Source organism: Oreochromis aureus, linkage group 14 (assembly GCF_013358895.1).
Source record: "Oreochromis aureus strain Israel breed Guangdong linkage group 14, ZZ_aureus, whole genome shotgun sequence".
In the NCBI taxonomy this organism is placed as follows: domain Eukaryota; kingdom Metazoa; phylum Chordata; class Actinopteri; order Cichliformes; family Cichlidae; genus Oreochromis; species Oreochromis aureus.
The window spans coordinates 15,118,836-15,136,088 of NC_052955.1; the positions used below are offsets into that span (position 1 = coordinate 15,118,836).

The 17,253-nt window shown below is 38.8% G+C and overlaps 2 protein-coding genes across 2 annotated transcripts; one reads left to right on the plus strand and one right to left on the minus strand.

The window, feature by feature from the left end:
• Positions 1-1,105: 1,105 nt before the first annotated feature.
• LOC116333199 (extracellular calcium-sensing receptor-like) lies at positions 1,106-8,764 on the minus strand. Its single transcript, XM_039622356.1, has 10 exons — positions 8,619-8,764; positions 8,197-8,491; positions 7,940-8,026; positions 7,438-7,707; positions 6,705-6,911; positions 6,340-6,615; positions 4,460-4,687; positions 4,238-4,361; positions 3,230-4,144; positions 1,106-1,362 (listed from the first exon to the last, which is right to left on the minus strand). The coding sequence occupies exons 1-10, from the start codon at positions 8,726-8,728 to the stop codon at positions 1,106-1,108; spliced, it is 2,769 nt and encodes a 922-aa protein (XP_039478290.1). The 5' UTR covers positions 8,729-8,764.
• A 2,413-nt stretch (positions 8,765-11,177) lies between these two features.
• On the plus strand, positions 11,178-14,896 carry LOC116333200 (extracellular calcium-sensing receptor-like). Its single transcript, XM_039622357.1, has 8 exons — positions 11,178-11,320; positions 11,456-11,750; positions 11,844-12,133; positions 12,231-12,526; positions 12,851-13,056; positions 13,195-13,416; positions 13,500-13,623; positions 13,998-14,896. Exons 1-8 carry the CDS (start codon positions 11,214-11,216, stop codon positions 14,894-14,896), a joined length of 2,439 nt encoding a protein of 812 aa, XP_039478291.1. The 5' UTR covers positions 11,178-11,213.
• The last annotated feature ends 2,357 nt before the right edge of the window (positions 14,897-17,253 follow it).

A 17,253-nucleotide genomic window follows, 5' to 3' on the forward strand; every position in this document is an offset into this window, starting at 1 on the left:
GTGGTAACCGCAGCTTAAACAGGATTTGGCTCCTAAGGCAGTACAGAACATTTGCCACATGTGGGAGGTAAACTGGGGGCCCTGGTCAGAAACAAACTCAGCCAGAATGTCATGTAATTTAAAAACATGCTTAACTAAAAGCTTGGTGTGGCGTGGGTGTGGTGTCTGGCCGGCTGCAGAGGAGGGGTGACGCAGTGAGCTCCCAGGGGGGCGCAGGGGCGGGGTGAACAGGTGTGCTGGGATGTGAATGTGATTGTGACTCTTTATATGTTCACAGTTCGGAGAGGAAGGAGAGCAGACGTTACAGCGGAGCTGGAGTGTCTGTGTCCCATTGTAAATCCACAGTTAACCTAATGTCAAAATAAAGAAGTTCTGTCACCACGTCCGTGTCTTGTATGTGTGTAAAGGGTCCAACTTCACACTTGGCAATCTCGGACCCTGTGGGCAATTTTTCCAAGGGATTGAAATGGGCGGCTTTGGATAAATGGTCTATGATAATGAGTATGACTATATCTTTCCTGAAAAAAATGGGAGACCTGTGACAAAGCCTCATGTGATGTGCGATCACGGGCGATGTGGACCAGATAGAACCAGTCCCCGGAAGGAGCACCCTCCAGTACCCCACCCAGGGACTCCAAGAAGGCTGGGTACTCTGAACTGTCGCTCGGAGCATAAGCACAGACGACGGTCAGGACCCGTTCCCTGACCCAAAGGCGAAGGGAACAAACCCTCTCGTCCAGTGGGAGAAACCAACATACCAGCAGCAAGCCGAGGGGATACCAAGATACCCACCCCAGCCCGACGCCTCTCACCAAGGGCAACTCCAGACTGAGACAGAGTCCAGCCCCTCTCCAGGAGAAAGTTCAAACTTACGATCACAGAGATCATGTACGAGATGTCCCTTACCAGTGAGAGAGCAGACGTTTAATAGACCAAAGTTGATGCTGGAGTTACCATGCCTGACAGTAGGCTTAGTTGATCTAGCCAGGTGGGCCAGCACATTGTGGTCGACAGCCCGGTCAGTCTTGCGGGGAGGAAGACGAGTTTTTAACCAGATGGACAATATTGAATTAGTGTTACTGATGTTGAAATTCCGCCGAAGCCCTCAGTGGATATACCTGCGGCGGGGCTTGAAGGTGATGTCCGGATAGAAGTATAGAGCCACAGGTGGAGAGACAGCCAGGCAAAAACGGAGCCGCAAAAGATCCGTAGCAGAGTACTGGAGAAGAGCTGTCGTCGGGTGATGAATGATGGATAAAAAAACCCAGGTGAGCACGAGCCACACCAACACCCTGTGGATCCACATCTTAATCAGGGCCGAGCACTGAACACAAACGGAGGGACCGAACAGCCAGCTGACAGCTGCAGCGCAAGCAATAAAAACCCGCAAATATTGCGAAAACAAGTCAAAAAAGGGTTGCGCCTTAGATACTCGGTTGCACGTTAGATACTCGATTCAAATTGTCGTCAGCAACTGAAAAATTATAATAAAAGTAAAAATAATAACCGGTGAGCAGCGGCAGCCAAGCGCGCCAGCGTTCACCCGACCGGAAGAGTAAAAAAATTATCCCAGCAGGAAACCTGATCATGGGCAGGGTGTAGGTGTTGATAGCCCGGATGTTGTTCTTACCGTTCAACTGACTCCTCAGAAATGGCCTGACCCTCTACAGCTACTTGGTGGTTGCAGTTTTTCTAGCAGTTGTGGGTGGTTTCCATTTGCCTCTGGGCAGATACTTGTAGCTGTCCTGTGGCTAATGATTGTTTCATTCCATAGTTGGTATCCATAGCCAGTCTTGTTAGTGATCTCACTGAGGGGGGTTTAGGCCTATGCAGAACAGCAGTGGGGACAGAGCATCTCCTTGGTAGATCCTGCACTTGATGGTGAAATTGATCTCTAGTTTTGTACGCCACGTCCCAATTGAGTTCCTGATTCAGGCTCTCATGGTCCTGTTGATCTTGTACAGTTCTAGGCAAACCAGGATCCAGTTGTGGTGCATTGCGTCATAGGCCTTTTTGTAATCAATCCAGACAGGTTCCACACAAATCCCAATTAAAGTTGAACAGAACAAAAGTGAAATTGAAAAAAAAAAAAACACAATTCCATGGATTACATGGCCCCCTTTTCCTGTTTCAAATGTTAGGCTATCCCCTCTCTATTTTTGGTAATTCCACACCGGTGGAAACCCAAACAACTACTTGCGTCCGCATAAAGAAGTGAAGAAATTTTTTTAAATTATTACTCAAAAAAGTATTTAACATGAAGTCAATAGTGTTACAGGCATAGCCCTAAAAACTGTAGCCTAATGGGCATTGTATTCCGTGCTGCAGGGAGAATGGACTGCCATACCCGTTATGTGTCTGTGAGCGCGAGTGAGGGAGAAAAAGGAGAGTTGAAAAGTATGAGTTATCACCGACCAGAAACGGGAGATGGAAACATATATGTAATAATACAAAAAAATGTAATAATAACAACAGCAGCCAAAAAGAGTGCCTGACGAGCCCAGTTGTAAACAAGCTGTCAAGACTCGACTGTATACTGTGTGCGTGTTATTCAAAAGAATAATTTCTGTTGGAGCAGTCTATAAAAGCCTCTCTCTGTCTCTCACTAGCAAAGTTGACCCAGATAACAAAATAAAGCTAGTTTATTCTCTGGCTAATACGTCGGGTTCCGACGTATTAGCCAGAGGTCCCTTTACTACAGTTCGGAGCCGCGGACCTGTTTTATACGCATGGAATAGTTTTCTACACAAGATCGCTGCAAAAAGTTCAGCCTTACCTAATGTCCACCCTACTGTTACTCATTTTATATTAAGATTTAAAAATGTAGTTGGTATTTGTATGGCAACTAGCCTTCAGTAATAGTAATAAATCACACATCAATAGTACATTCATACATTTTTTTTCTTTAGAAACGAAATCAACAGAGACAAATGATTTTTTTTCATATATTTCAAACCCTCGCAAATGCAATCAGGCAAATAACAATAAATAATAGTAATACAAAGAATAACAAGTACAACAACAATTACAACAATAATTTAATCATTAATGTAACAATTTAATTCTTGAAACACTTCTACAAAGCCAACATTTCAATATACTGGTTCTTCTTCAGGGAGGAAGCAATCCAGTATATGCTATGGTTAAAAAAAGCAAGAAGGCAAATACAAAGCAACAGTAACTTAAAAAGAGTGCATTCATTTGAGTTAAGACTGCTTAAAACTGATACCTTGTGACTTTGCCAAGCCACGACCCATTATTTCCTTTTTTGTGTTTCTCTCTGGTTTCAGCAGGATTATGTAACATTTGGGTCCAAACAGGGCCACCAATAGGCCAAAACTTGAGGCCAAGATGGCAAATACCTCTACTGCATCTGCATATTTACCTGGAGAGTTGATATAAGCAGGAACAAAAGCCACCCACACGGCACAGAAGATCAGCATGCTGAAAGTGATTAGTTTGGCCTCATTGAAGTTGTCTGGAAGATTCCTGGCTAGAAATGCTAGCAGAAAGCTAAGGATAGCCAGTACACCAATATAACCCAGTAACACTGCAAAGCCAATTGTAGACCCAACTACACACTCAAAAACTATTTTGTCATTGTAGTACTGAGTGTTTTTATAAGGAACTGGTGAGGAGGATATCAGCCAAGCAGCACATATAGCTGCTTGGATTGAAGTAAGAACCAATACTGTCCCTCTCTGCTGAACAGCACCAAACCACTTAATATTGGCTCCCCCCCCTGGCTTTGAGGCTTTGAACACAGCCACAACAACCATTGTTTTCACCAGAATGCATGAGACACAAAGCACAAAGCTGATCCCAAATGCTGCATGTCTCAGTTGACATGTCCATAGCCTTGGTCGTCCGATGAATAGCAGTGAACACAGGAAGCATAGTTTCAGTGACACTAAAAGCAGGAAGCTCAATTCTGAATTGTTGGCACGGACGATAGGTGTGCTGCGATAATGAGTGAAGATCCCCAAGACCACAGCACAGATAAATGTACCCAGCAATGAAGCAGTTGTCAAGCAGATACCCAGAGGTTCATGGTAGGAGAGGAACTCTGTTTTCTTAGGAACACAGCGATCACGTTGAGGGCTTGACCAGAAGTCTTCGGGACAACTGGTGCACTCCAAAGAATCTAGTATAAAGTGGAAGATTTTTTTTTTTTGTATTTTCACCATTTATCCTAGTGAACCAACTGCTTTTATCAGAAAATTTTTATTATACCAACCTGTTTCATTGCTGAACTTTCCTTCAGAACAACGCACACAGTCGAAACAGCACGCAGGTTGTCCATTTTTTCTAGCCATGCGAGTACCTGGGGGACAGCTTACACTGCACACTGACTGCACTGGCTGTAAGGTTAGTTATACCACATATATTGTACATAACATTATTGTATTGTACTGTGTCGTACAGAACTATATCCAAAACAACAATAAACAGAAGTAACCTGTTTAGAGTTAGAGTTCCAGAAGATTTTGTCTTCATCAAGTCTGAGTTCTTCACCTTTCAAGGCTGTCTTCTTAACCACGCCCACATTCTGAACCTTCGTACTTCCATCTGGTAGCCATTGCCAATTCATGATATCATATATTGGCAAGGCATCACCATTTTCATCAAATGACACTTCATCTCCAAATGGAGTAGTGAAGTGAACTTTTTCCAAATAATGCATCAACTAAAAAAAATAAGATCAAGAGGTTAATATTGAAAGGGACGTGAAAAGGAGACTTGATTATAGACTCATCTGATCATTCTTAATTCTCAACTGATTTTATTACAGCAACTAAGGGTATTTTAGTTTGGCATTGCAACTTCTGGAATAACAGAATTTGCAACAATGTTAATTTCAGTGAACTGAAATAAAAAACAATCTTTAATCACCACAAGGTCTAGTCAAATGTGCAGTTTTTCATTTTTATTTTGCAAATAACTTTGCTCATCTCACACATCTAAAATAACTATCTTCTAATGACAATGTTAATAAAATCTTGTCTTTCTAAAATCTGTCTATAACACCAATTACCCATGTGAAAAAGAAGTTCACAGGAACACTCTTACTATTTCCATAGGAATTAAAAGGTAAGTAGCAGAAAGGTATTGCTACTCACATGTACTTTATTAACTGATCATCAGCAAGTGTGACCACCTCTATAAAAATAGAAGATCCAGGAGTTTGCTGTTCTAGAGCATTCACGTGTGTTAACACAATGCCAAATTCTTCCCAGGAGAGTGTGTCCCAGCAAGGTTGCCTGAAAGTCAGACTATGCACTGCTTACAGAATTTACAAAAACCCAAGATCTACATTATACATTCTACAAGATTAAATTATCATGTTAAATGTGTATGTTTGTGACAGTACAATTAGAAGAAAACTAAAGTGTTGCAATGGGCAAAGTGCTGTACATAAACACATACCCACAAAATCAAAATAACTAAAGCAATGTTGTAAACAAAAAAAGAGCCAGTCGTCTGCAACAATGTGAGAAATTGATAAATCATACAGAAATTGATTGTCCCAAGTTAATGCTACTAAAGGTGGTTCTCCAAGCTATTGAATCAAAACAGAGAGGGCTTACTTGTGGTTCCCAGAGTATTTAAAAGTAGGATGGGAGGCAGAGCCTTCAGCTTTCAGATCCATCTTCTGTGGAACCAGCTTCTGAATTGGATTCAGGAGATAGACAGACACAATCTCTACTTTTAAAATTAGGCTTAAAACTTTCCTTTTTTGCTAAAGCATATAGAGGGCTGGATCAGGTCACCCTGAATCCTCCTGTAGTTATGCTGCAATAGGTCCAGGCTGGTGGGGGATTCCCATAATGCAATGAGTGTTTCTTCTTCAGTCACTTTTCTCGCTCACTATGTGTTAGTAGACCTCTCTGCGTTGAATCATACTTGTTATTAATCTCTGGCTCTCTTCCACAGCATGTCTTTCGTCCTGTCTTTCTTCTCTCTCCCCAACCCGTTGCGGCAGATGGCCACCCCTTGCTGAGCCTGGTTCTGCTGGAGGTTTCTTCCTATTAAAAGAGAGTTTTTCCTTCCCACTGTCACCAAAGTGCTTGCTCATATGGGGTCATATGATTGTTGGGTTTTTCTCTGTATGTATTATTGTAGGGTCTACCTTAATATATAAAGGGCCATGAGGCGACTGTTGTTGTGATTTGACGCTATATAGATAAAACTGAACTGAACTGAATCGAATTGAAAGAGTGCATTTAGTTTTTCACAGTACTGTATAACGTCCCATTTAAACATTCTTTTTCACATGAGTGTAGTACCTGAATTTTAAAACAATAAAAATAAATGTTAGTGTGTTAACTAATACCACACCTGCCATGGCTCTAATTTTTGCAAAGTAGCACAGCTGTGCCCACTGAAAGGCCCCCTCCCAGGTGCACAGTGTAGCATGTCATCAAGGGCATATGCAAGAGCATACACAGCCTTGTAAATATTATACTCAGGCCTGAGGTTAGAAACATCCAAAAACTCAGTCTCCACATTTGCTAGTTCTTCTTGTCCAGTGCAGAGTGCTCCCCCACCTTGTAACCAACCTGATGGAGGTGGAGCAAATCTACACTGAAAGGTATATTCCCAAAACTGTCTTACCTGAAAAATATTTCAAACAGTATTAAAAAAGATATTTTCATTTTTTTAAATTTTGTGAGTACAAGTGTATTTTAAAGTTACAATCTTACCATGCTATTTCCATTGTTATTGCTGTCATAAATGTCAGGACGAATTTTCATTAGAAAATCCCTGAGCCCTGGTATTTCTCCTCGACGAATGGCAATGCCCAGAGTGCCACTCAGATATGGCATGTGGTGGGTTGTTTGGAGTACAGCTGCTGTTGTCCAGGCCTCACTAGCCATCCACTGCACCCCTGTTACATTCTGCTTTATCACCTATTTAGAAATATAAGGAACAAATAGAAACTGTACATAGTCTAGGATTGAATCATTACAAACCATGAAATCATTACATACAGGGATGGAAATTGAGATCCCAGTAGTAGTAGGAAATGTTGGTTTACTTGCTATGCATTATGCTTATTGGTTCTTTTTTGCACATGTGCAACAATCAGCTGATTTCGTTTAAGGTCATTTTACAGAGAAATGCAAAAGTAATGTAGCTAGTAGTATAAAGAATTACTTACTCCTGAGAGTAATTAAGTAGCATACTGCATTACTTTAAGAAAAGTGTGCTGGAAAATATGTGTAATAAATTACTTTTTTGACTAATAACCCCATCACTGATCACAACATAGAATGGAAATACCTCCAACATCCATAAATATTTGACCACACAGCATGCAATTCATTTGCATGAATATAATGTCTGTAATATAATTTACATCCTTAGTTACTAAGTACGAGGCAGCTGATGAATACAATTTGATTTAGATAGATAAATAGATAGATCTAGATATACCTCCTCCATTAGTTGAATCATGTGGATTTGATGTGCAAAGACAATTACCACACGTGCTGTGGACTTCTTCATCACCTCGACAATCCTCCTTAATTCAGCTGAGTTTTCACCCCAGGGCAAAATCTCTGAGTAGGCTAGACAACTTCCACCAGACTGAGCCAACGCTTGTCGAAATGATCTCGCGACATGGACTCCATAATCATCATCACTTACCAGCAGACCAGCCCACGTCCACCCAAAGTGTTTTAGAATTAGAATCATTGCATGAACCTACATAAATACGAGTGAAATTCTTAGTTTAGGCTTGAATTATATTTCAGTGCAAACAATAGAATTATATCATCACAGTTTTTCTTTCTAATCAATTTGCACAGTATGTAATCCAGAAAAAAATTAAAAATTGAAAAAAAAATATAAATAAACAGCGTTTTTTATTTCGGGGTAACTTATATCAATTCACTTTCTGTGAAATACATTTGCTCTTTGTAGAAGAAAGTTTTACCTGAAAGGCATCACTTGGAATGGTTCTAAAGAAAGACGGAAACTTATGACGGTCACTTAGACAAGAGCATGTTGCAAAATAGCTCACCTATCAAAAAACACAGTTGAAATCAAAACAGATTGATGCTGACAAGCTGGAACTAATATACAATGTATATTTCCTATTCTTTCATTTTGTCATTTCTCACCCTAGTGAGAAAAATTAACTCTAATACAGCATGCCAAAAGCACATGTAAAATGCAGGACAGGAAACTTACAATTGGCATTTTAAATAAACCTATTACATCAGAGGTTGCAATAGAAAATGTTGAGAAGGAATCACCCACGATCCCCACAACTGGAGGGGTCCCCAAACAGTTCTCGTGAAGCAGAAACTTTTCCTCCTGACCACTGACTAATGATAATGCAGCACTGAATCCAATTACAAGTGTGGCACAGTTGTCATAAAGACTGTATCCAAGAGTCACATTAGGTAGCAGATTGGAGTTTTTGTTGATTTCATCAATAGCAAAGGCCATTGTCATGGCATGCCTGAATCCAGGAGGGTCAAACCTTGTAAAAAAAAACCCGAAAAAAACCTCAAAAACGTAAATGTTGAAAAGTAACATAAAGTATAAAAATCTACACCAATGTATGCTTTCATGAATTGGTGCATTTAATGCATGAATATAGTACTTACCCTTGGCAACTCAACATGTTTGGCTCTGAGGTAAACGTTAGCTCAGGGAAAACAGAGGTGTAGTGAACTTCAAACAGCCCCCCCAGAATCACATCTCCAGGTTTGTGCATCCCATTAAGATAAAACTGTCTCCTTAACTTGCAGGCTGAGAAAAGAGACTCCGAGAGGAAAAAGTAGGAAGAGAAGTAAATCATGATCACATAGAAATACAAGAACTTTAGTATGTCAAAAAATGGCCCCATAATGACTCCTTCTCTTTACACCACTTTTCTTATCTTAATGAATGCTTACCTCATTTTATATCTCTTCTGGTTTCTTTTTCATTGTAGTATAGCACCACCCACATGCATATTTTATGACAGGACATCCACTTTCTAGGTACAGATTAGCTCTTTAGATAAAGAATACCCTAATGACAATTTCAACTCCTGGACAACTTCCAGATTATGCAAGATTTAGTGCAAGTAAAGTAGAGTAGTAAAGCAAGTAGTAGAATCAATAAATTATGGATTACTAATTTAATATATTTTCTGCTGCTACCCCCACAGCCTGGCCCCAGATGGATGGATGGATATTTTCATTATTTTTGTAGAGAAGATATAGTTGGTATTTTTGTAAAAAACAACAACAACAACAAAAAAAAAAAACAACTAAAAGCCATATTAGCGCTGTCAAAATCAACATGTTAACGCAGATTAATCAGCGATAAAAACAAAAACAAAAAACGCAATTAACGCATCTGGAGTGCAGAATGACCCAAAATCCCTGAAATGTTTCTGTCAACGCATTTCGGGCAGTTTGTCCAAGTAGAGTTACCTTCGCACATGTACAAATGGGCAGTAGGTCTGGTAGTGATGGGCAGTTGAACCAATCAACTCAATTTGGAAGATGATAAATGCACATTGGCCCTGTCGATGGGAAATTTGAATATTAAAAAAATAACAAAACTGAAGAGTTGATCGACATAAAGTCTTATGCACAAGTACAAGAAGGAATTTTCTTTTCACCGAAGCACTTCCACTTTAAAATATCACATTGACGCGATGCATACGTTAGCTGGGGATGCTGCTAGCACATTGGCTAACGCATCACTCATCTTGCGACAAACCACTCACAGAGTATCGGGGGCTCAGTACGTCTACCTCGGACATATTGACTGACACAATTGCCAATGGATTGCAACAAACTGCAGAGCTATTAATATCGTTGAGAATACATGGTTTACATAGCTTTGGTTCTTATTACTATTATTTATTACTTTATTACTGTATTACTATTTATATTTCATTCCTGCACAGTTGGTGTGGAGAATCCATAATTTCGCTGTATATGTACAATGACACAAAGTGCTGTTCCATTCTATTTTATTCTGTTCTTTTTCACAGGAAAACTACTGCCTATAAAAAGATTATCAAAAACATAGAAGAAAATTGGCAATGTAAATAAATCAAGTTTCTTTACTTACATGTCTACCTTTTTATTTTTAGTACTGTTAACACTATGGAGACCAAGACTCATGTAGACATGTATCTTGTTCATTTTATGTTAAGCTTATTCTGTACAGCTGGCTCCGAAGTCAGTGACCACTCAGAGAAATCTAAGGAATATTGGCCCTCATACATGCCTGTGGAACCTAAATCTCCAGTTTAATCACCCATTCTTGCTGATGTTTGCTGCCATGTTTTTTCTTTACTTTTGTTATATAGCAACAACAACACTGGTCAGAGCACCTTAACTTGTGATTGTGATTCCAGTTAAAGTAAGAGCAATTCTATCTGAGGAAATACTGGCTGACACTGAAGAGAAAAAGTCTTTTTAACCAGAAGTGGAAAAAACAGCAGACATTATAATAGAAACAGTGATGATTATGGTTTCATTTTTGGTCTATATATTAGTAGTAGACTTTTTCTTTTAAGGATTTGGTATTTTATGATATGTTTTTGTGATTAGGCTATATTTCAAATGTCTTTAGTTTAGAATATTAAAGTAATAACAGATGAAGTGCTCATATTTTGTTTAATCATGATGTCCACTAGGTGGTAGTAGCAGAGTGAGACTTTACAATTGTAGCTTCTTTTAATATTTCTTAGTAGATTGTCAGTATTCTTTTCCCAAACACTGGATGTATTGAAAATTAAATGAAGACATATTGAATCATAAGATGATTTTAGGATATCACCAGGGCTTGTCAGGGATAAAGTTTTTTTTTAATCCAGTTAAACTCATATTATCTGTTAACGCTGTGTATAATATACACTCATGTTTAGAGTAATGAATGACCTTTCAGAGACTTAATCAAAGACCACTGCCCAAGGTCATGTCCTCTTGAAGGCGTAGAACAGAGCCCTCTGTCTAAAACCCTATATAAATACCACTTACACACATACCTGACATCAGGGAGAGATGGCAGTCTCAGTTCTTTTAATTGGTCTGGTATCTGCTTTGTGTTTGTTTCAGCTGAACTCAGTTTTTGCCTTGGGTGTGTCTCTGGATAGTCTGAATCAAAGGAGTAGCTTTGCAGCTGCTTGGGCTGGTACTGAACCTTCATCTGAGAAATGTAAGCTTCAGGGTAGCACTCATCGACCGGCATTCTCAATGGATGGGGACTTCATTATTGGGGGTGCTTTCTCTCTTCACTCCTACACGCAAACAGTGAGCCATGATTATACCATCATGCCTGAGCCATTAAGATGCAAAGGGAGGTCAGTATGGAAAAAATTATGAACATGTTGCATGTATTGTAATAATTTTTACTCTTTGTTATCTGTATGAAATTTCATCTTACCAAAGTCTATGTAGCCTAAAATTTTAACAGTGAGTTGACTGTCTGTCTGCAGCATAAATGCCGATGAGCTGCAGTTGTTACATGCAATGGTCTTTGCCATAGAAGAGATTAACAACAGTACAGAGCTGCTGCCCGGAATCAGGCTTGGGTATCAGATCTATGACTCATGTGCATCAGTTTCCATGACAGTGCATTTGGCATTTCAGTTTTTGAATAGCTTGGACCTTGTGTTTCACACTGGCAAAACCTGCTCCCAGTCAGGTATGGTGATGGCTCTTGTTGGTGAGTCTGGGTCTACGCCATCCATCAGCATGTCACGAATCATCAGTCCCTTTAACATTCCTCAAGTAAATACTTAAAGTTTTTGTCAAACTAGGCATTTAAAATATTCATGCACATATGCAGTTCTTATAGGATTACCTTGTCTTCTTTTGTTTTAGGTAAGCCCCTCTGCCACATGTACATGCTTGTCTGACAAGCAGCAGTACCCAGGTTTTTTGAGAACAATTCCTAGTGACCAGTTTCAAGCTGCTGCTCTAGCCAAGTTGATAAAACAGTTTGGCTGGACTTGGATAGGTGCTGTACGATCAGATTCGGATTATGGAAATAACGGCATCGCATCTTTTCTAGAAGCAGCAAAGAAAGAGGGGATCTGTGTGGAATACTCTTTATCTTTCTATCGGACAAACCCACATAGCAGGATACAGAAAGTGGCAGATGTTATCCGCAGGTTTCTATATGACATATGTGGAATTTAGTTTCATTTATTTAATGTAATCTTTCATGATGTTTTGAGACGGTCAAAAAAAAAAATTTTGTCTCTCAAGGTCAAAGGCTGTAGTTGTTGTGGCATTTGCATCTTCTGGAGACATGAAGATCCTGTTTGAGGAGTTATCACGTGAGCCTTTCCCACCTCGACAGTGGATAGGCAGTGAATCATGGGTGACCAACCCAGGATTAAGGAAGTACAGTTTTCTCGCTGGGGCCATTGGATTTGGAATTCAGAAATCTGTAATCCCAGGTTTCAGAAACTTCCTGTTGAATCTCTCTTTTGCTCAAGTGGCTGTATCACCATTGCTTACTGAGTTCTGGGAGGATTCCTTCAACTGCACAATAAAAGAAAGTGAGAAACATTTTTTTTTTTATATTTCTTGGTTGTTAGAGTTTCTTGTAAAATGTCTGGTCTTAAAAAGTCCAGATGTGTTCTTTTTTGTAATCTAAGCAATTTCAAATCCAACATAATCAAAAAGGTCCATTACTGCAAAAAATCTTAACCTACATGACCTATATAACCTTTAGGTCAAGTTTAGACAGTCAGTTGACACTATTACTGTGGCCCCTTTTCTCAAATGTGACTCTTTGTTTGTTGAGTGATATGTTCAAAGATATGATGTTAAATGCATGAATTAAATTGTCTGTCATATTTGGTGCCCTTTTTTATTTTTAGGTGATTCTGCAGGAAAGAAAGTATGTAATGGAACTGAAGATATAAAGACTCTCCAAACCCCGTACACTGATACATCTCAGCTTAGAATTAGTAACATGGTGTACAAGGCTGTGTATGCAATTGCACATGCCTTTCATAATGCATTATGTCAGGGAAGAAATGTCACAGCTCAGTGTGACAAACTAACCAAATTACAGTCCGAGCAGGTCAGTAAAAATGAATCAGTCATTGCAAACATGTTTCACTGTCTCTGAGAAACCTTAAGTGAAATATTACTTTTAGTTGTTCGAACATTGTTTTATTTTTTCTTTCCCCTCCCTTTATGTCTCAATTCATCCTTACAGATTCTAACTGAGCTGAAGAAAGTAAATTTTTCCCGAAATGGATATGATGTGTCATTCGATACTAATGGGGATCCTGTTGCTATTTATGAGCTGGTTAACTGGCAGAAAACTAAGGCTGGCATAACTGACATAGTGACTGTAGGGCTGTATGATGCATCACTGCCAGACGGCCAGGAGTTCCAGATTAACAAAAACATAATCTGGATGGAGGGCAGCACGAAAGTAAAAGTCAAAGAACAAATTAATCTTTTCAGCTTTATAGCAAACATTTACATATGTTACTGCTGCCTTTATATATTACACAGGTGCCAGTGTCAGTGTGCAGTGGGAGTTGTCCTCCAGGAACTCGTAAAGTGCTGCAAAAAGGAAAACCCATTTGCTGCTATGACTGTACTGCATGTCCTGAGGGAGAGATTAGTAATACTACAGGTAAAGTAAAATGTTCGTCCGTGCATGTAAAATATTCTTATGATGCAAATCTGCAACATCGAATACATTACAACACAGGTGTTGAACTCCAGGCCTCGAGGGCCGGTGTCCTGCAGGTTTTGGATGTGACCTTGATCCAACACAGCTGATTCAAATGGCTAAATTACCTCCTCAACATGTCTTGTAGTTCTCCAGAGGCCTGGTAATGAACTACTCATTTAATTCAGGTGTGTTCACCCAGGGTGTTATCTAAAACCTGCAGGACACTGGCCCTCGAGGCCTGGACTTCGACACCCCTGCATTACAAGAATACATTTGTAATCTATAACGCCAGTATTACAAGAAGCACTTTAACTCTTTTTTCTCCCATTCAGATTCTGCTGATTGTTTACCCTGCCACATGGAATTCCAGCCTAATGCAAAGAGAGACACTTGTATCCCTAAACCTATAGAGTTTCTTTCATTTCAAGACATCCTAGGAATCATCCTGGCTACATTCTCAGTTCTTGGTGCTTGTCTGACTATTATCACGACTGCAATATTCTTACGTCACAGGACATCTCCAATTGTCCGAGCCAACAACTCTGAGCTGAGCTTCCTGCTGCTCATCTCACTGACTCTGTGTTTCTTATGTTCAATAACTTTCATTGGAGCACCATCTGAGTGGTCCTGCATGCTGCGTCACACTGCATTTGGGATCACCTTTGTGCTCTGTATCTCCTGTGTACTTGGGAAAACTATAGTGGTTCTAATGGCTTTTAAAGCGACACTTCCAGGTAGTAATGTGATGAAATGGTTTGGTCCTCCACAACAAAGAATGACTGTTGTGTCTTTCACCTTTATTCAAGTTTTAATATGTACTATTTGGTTGGTAATGAGCCCTCCATTCCCAATAAAAAATCTAACCGCATATAAGGAGAAAATCATCCTGGAATGTGCATTAGGCTCTGCTGTTGGCTTCTGGGCTGTGCTTGGTTATATAGGCCTGCTTGCTTCCTTTTGCTTTGTTTTAGCTGTTTTAGCCCGCAAATTACCTGATAATTTCAATGAAGCCAAACTTATCACCTTCAGCATGCTGATATTTTGTGCAGTGTGGATCACTTTTATCCCAGCATATGTCAGCTCTCCTGGGAAATTTACTGTGGTTGTGGAAATTTTTGCCATTCTGGCCTCCAGCTTTGGGCTAGTTTTTTGTATATTTGCTCCAAAATGTTTTATCATGTTATTTAAACCTGAGAAGAACACCAAGAAACATGTGCTGAGCAAAAATTAATCATAGTTTAGTGGTTTAGAAATTGTTAATGTTGCAATTCTAAGTGGAAATTGCATGTCATTCTAAATCAGTTTCTGGATACTGACTACACATAATAGACAACTGTCTAACTACACACATGCACCTACACACACACATACAAACTTCTGGTATTTTCTCTTAACAGGGTCTCTCACATGGTATTTATCATCAATACTTTCATTATTGTTTGCTATTATTACTGCTATCCATATCATTATTATTATTATTATTATTTGTTACTTGTTTTTTGTTGTTGTCTTTTTTGGCCAGAGCAATATAATATGTTGTCCTAGTGGGTTCCGGAGTGGGTCATTAGATAGGTTGGGGCTGTGGTTGGACCACCAGGGTGGCCTGGACCTCCACCCACTGTGCCTCATCTCTCCTACTGTCAGCCAACTAATAGTACTGGGTTTTCAATGCATCACATTAGGAAATAAAAAATAAAACAAAGAAGTAAAGAAGAAAAAAATATTTAAAAAACAGAACAGGAAAAACATGTCAGTGCTGGCCGATGTGGTTTAAATGAGTCTCTCTGGGTTGGTGGGTAATTGGAGAGTGAACTGGGATGTCTGCACTGCACCCTCAGCACTTTTGGTAACTTGCTCTAGACCCAACCGTTTCAAGTGGTTAAAAGGAAAATCATAATTTAATAAAATCTCCCATCCCCTTCCCTTCCCATTTACTTATCTGTTTATTTACGTAACGATTGATTTATTTTTTCATTTATTTTTGCTACTTAAACTTTGTAATGACACTACTGTAACCATTATTTCATATTATTATTATTAATAATATTGTTATCATTATTATTGTTATTGTTATTATTGTTATTGTTATTATTATCATTATGGGCATTATTGCATTTGAGAGCATTTCTTTATATAGTTTATATAGTTTGCATGGCTGTCAAATTATTTCATTTACCATTTCAACCAACACACAAACTGGACTGTACATAGTTAACAGAATATACCGGACTCACTTTAATAATATTTTTGCACAACTTGCTTTTCTTTTTTTTCTGTTCATCTGTACTTACTGGACCTGTTTGTCTTGTTTACCTCACAACAAAACTAAAACAGAGGAATTCCACAGCTTCAAAGCACATAACAGAGTTCTCCTTCTTTGTTATTTAAAAAAAAATTTTCTGTGAAGTAATTATACATTTTTTAAAGTATTGTTTGTAGGTGTCAATGTATAAATATGTAATTCAGAGTAATTCAGAGTAGGGGTAGTAATAATGAATATTTAGATAAATGTAAAGTCACATTTCACAAAAACACAATAACAATATAATTCTGATTTATTTTTCATTTTTTTCCTACAATGGAATCTAACATTTCCATTTGAATCAAACATTAAGTCCAAGACTGCACATTTAAGTTTAAAGTGAACTGAGTGAGCTCTGTCATCTATACACATATCTCGCACCAATTTAATCATTTAGTTATGATGCAGTGGGAAGCACTAAGAAACACCGAGTCCTATTATTCATGTGGATGCTACGTTGACATGTAGACACTTAAATGTTGTTGAGCAAGGACACAGCATCACTGTCATCTCCCAAGCAGAATAATACACCTGCTGTGCCAAAAAGAACTGTTTAGTAACAATGTCGAGGAATACAACAAAATGTCTGCTGCGACAGTGGCCCACATTCCCAAACCCCACCATTACAATTTGCTCAGTCAGAGATAACATTAATTTAAAAAGTATACTTTAAAAAGCCTAGTTATAACAGTTTTCAACTGTTGTACAAAAATTCCTGTTATGAAAAGTTACCGAAGCAACATTTTCATTAGTTATGAACAGGAACAAAATCCAAAATTATAGGATTTAATTGACAGCACCTGGCAACAATATTTCAGTTTCATTAATTTCATTCAAATATGCAGCTGGTAATAATGGCCAAAATACCAGGAAGAACATAAAAGAAACAAAAAAACCCCAAAATTAAAAAACATAATAAAGTAAATGGAACAATTAAAACATCTAGCCAGGTGTACTTTTTTTTTCTTTAATTAAAAAAAATAGAAGAATAGATTGGCAATTTTAGCCCCTCTGGAGGTGTATAAAGCATAGAGTTTTTTTGGGCTTGAGACTATGGTTTGCAATCATCACTTTAATCAGATAACGTTAATGTGTATTCTAAGGAGCTTGGAAAGAAAAGCGTCTGGACTTCTTTAAGTTGCCTGAAGACGTTTCACCTCTCATCCGAGAAGCTTCTTCAGTTCAAAGGGTCTTCAGTTCTAATGGTTAATGTGTATTGTATTGAACAAAGAACTAAATACGTAATACAATAGAATTGCGTATTATTGTCATTGTACATGTAAAAT